The 1,652-nt window shown below is 52.3% G+C and overlaps 1 protein-coding gene across 3 annotated transcripts in view; it reads right to left on the bottom strand.

The window, feature by feature from the left end:
* The window catches only part of MAPKAPK5 (mitogen-activated protein kinase-activated protein kinase 5), a 49,063-nt gene extending 47,417 nt beyond the window's left edge, over window positions 1–1,646 (bottom strand). For all 3 annotated transcript variants that reach the window (XM_008059549.2, XM_008059548.1, XM_008059551.2), the window contains exon 1: window positions 1,352–1,646. In XM_008059549.2, the coding sequence (XP_008057740.1) occupies window positions 1,352–1,387 (36 nt within the window). In that variant the 5' untranslated portion in view covers window positions 1,388–1,646. The remainder of the gene's footprint in view (window positions 1–1,351) is intronic.
* Window positions 1,647–1,652: the final 6 nt, after the last annotated feature.

Genomic DNA, 1,652 nt, shown 5'->3' with positions numbered 1-1,652 from the left:
CCTGTAATTCCGGCTACTTGGAAGACTGAGGCGGAAGGATCGCTGGAGCCCAGTAGGTCGAGGCTGCGGTGGCCGGGAGTGGCCACTGCACTCCACTCTGGACGACAGAGTGGGACTCCAACTCAAAAAAAAAAGGTTAAGTTTCTTTAGAATGACTGATGATTTCTATAAACTATATATAGCACTACAAAAATTGGTACAAGTTTAAGTTCTTTAATAGTTACTAGTAATAGTCACGGTGCCTCGAAGGAGAAAATAACCCCAAGATGTCAATGGATGCCTGTCCTTCAAAGGAACATGAAATTACGAAATGCACTGGGTTGACTTACCGCTGTCAAATTAAGTAAATAATACATCAAACTTAAAGCTTCAATGCTCCATTTTCATAAGAATTTCCTAGGTATAGCTGTCAAGACAGGTAATTGACTCTTAGTGGACAAAACATGCCTGTTATTTAAAAAAAAAAAGTACACTGGGCATGGTGGCTCACGTCTATAATCCCAGCACTTTGGGAGGCCGAGGTGAGAGGACTGCCTGAGCCCACAGGTTCGAGACCAGCCTGAGCAATTTGGTGAGACCTCATCTCTACAATTAAAAAAAAAATCATCAGGGCATGGGGCACACGCCTGTGGTTCCAGCTACTTGGAAGCTGAGGTGGAAGGATTGCCTGAGCCCACCAGGTCGTGGCTGCGGTAGCCGTGAGAGTGCCACTGCACTCCAGCCTGGGCGACAGAGTGAGGATCCAACTAAAAAAAAAGTAAAAAGCAGTTTTTAGAAAAGTTATTTTACTTGGTTCCTTTCTGGATACATATATTTGTTTTTCTTTTAGTTAAGAGACCAGTTAAGTCATAGAACTGTAAGCTCTTCCTAAGTAAACTCAATGCTCCCTGGAAGAGGGAAGAGAAAAACGAAATGAAGAGAACAACCTATGTGCCAAAAAAACAGGCTTGGTAAGGCGAACCACCTTCTTCTAAGGCTAAAGATTTCCAGGAGACCGGTTTCAAACAAGACGGGAGAAACGGGCAAAATTCAACTCTCCGTGCACTGTTGTTACAGCAGACCATCCGGAAGCAAGTGCGGGCGGCACGAGGTGAACTAAAACGGAGGGGGTAGTGGGGTCCCTTTGTCCTACTCACAGCAAGCAACCCCACGCCACTCAACCGGGGGAGTTGGAAGGAGTCGGACACCGACACACACACAAACACACACCCTCCGCCCCAGGGCTGTTAAATGCGGTCCACGGACTCCGGGGGAGGCCAAGACCCGGGAGGCGCGGGAAACTCTCACCCCCAAATCTCTCCGCTTTCTGAGGTTGGAGCCGAGAGGAATGCCACAGACAAAGCAGGGTTACCTTGATGGCTTTCTCCATGGCGGTCTCTTCCGACATGCTCTGTGGGGTCCCCACAGCCGGGAGCGGCGAAGCCTGCGCAGCTGCCCAGACCCCCCGCGGCCGAGGGATTAAAGGGCTCGGCACTCGGGCCACCGGGCCCCGGGGAGACTGGCAGCAGCCGTCCCTGGGGACCGGCGGGGATGACGGCCCCGGCGCCGGCTCGGCTTCAGCGGGCGGCTCTAGGCTGGCGGCAGCAGCAGCGGCAGAGGCGGCGGCCCCTGGGGACAAGCCTTTTTGCTGGGCCCCGCGCGGCCGCCTCCCA

Source organism: Carlito syrichta, unplaced genomic scaffold (genome assembly GCF_000164805.1).
Source record: "Carlito syrichta isolate Samal-C Ts95f unplaced genomic scaffold, Tarsius_syrichta-2.0.1 Scaffold304253, whole genome shotgun sequence".
In the NCBI taxonomy this organism is placed as follows: Eukaryota; Metazoa; Chordata; class Mammalia; order Primates; family Tarsiidae; genus Carlito; species Carlito syrichta.
Note: the sequence above shows the minus strand (reverse complement) of the source record. Positions and strands in the feature narration are given on the sequence as shown.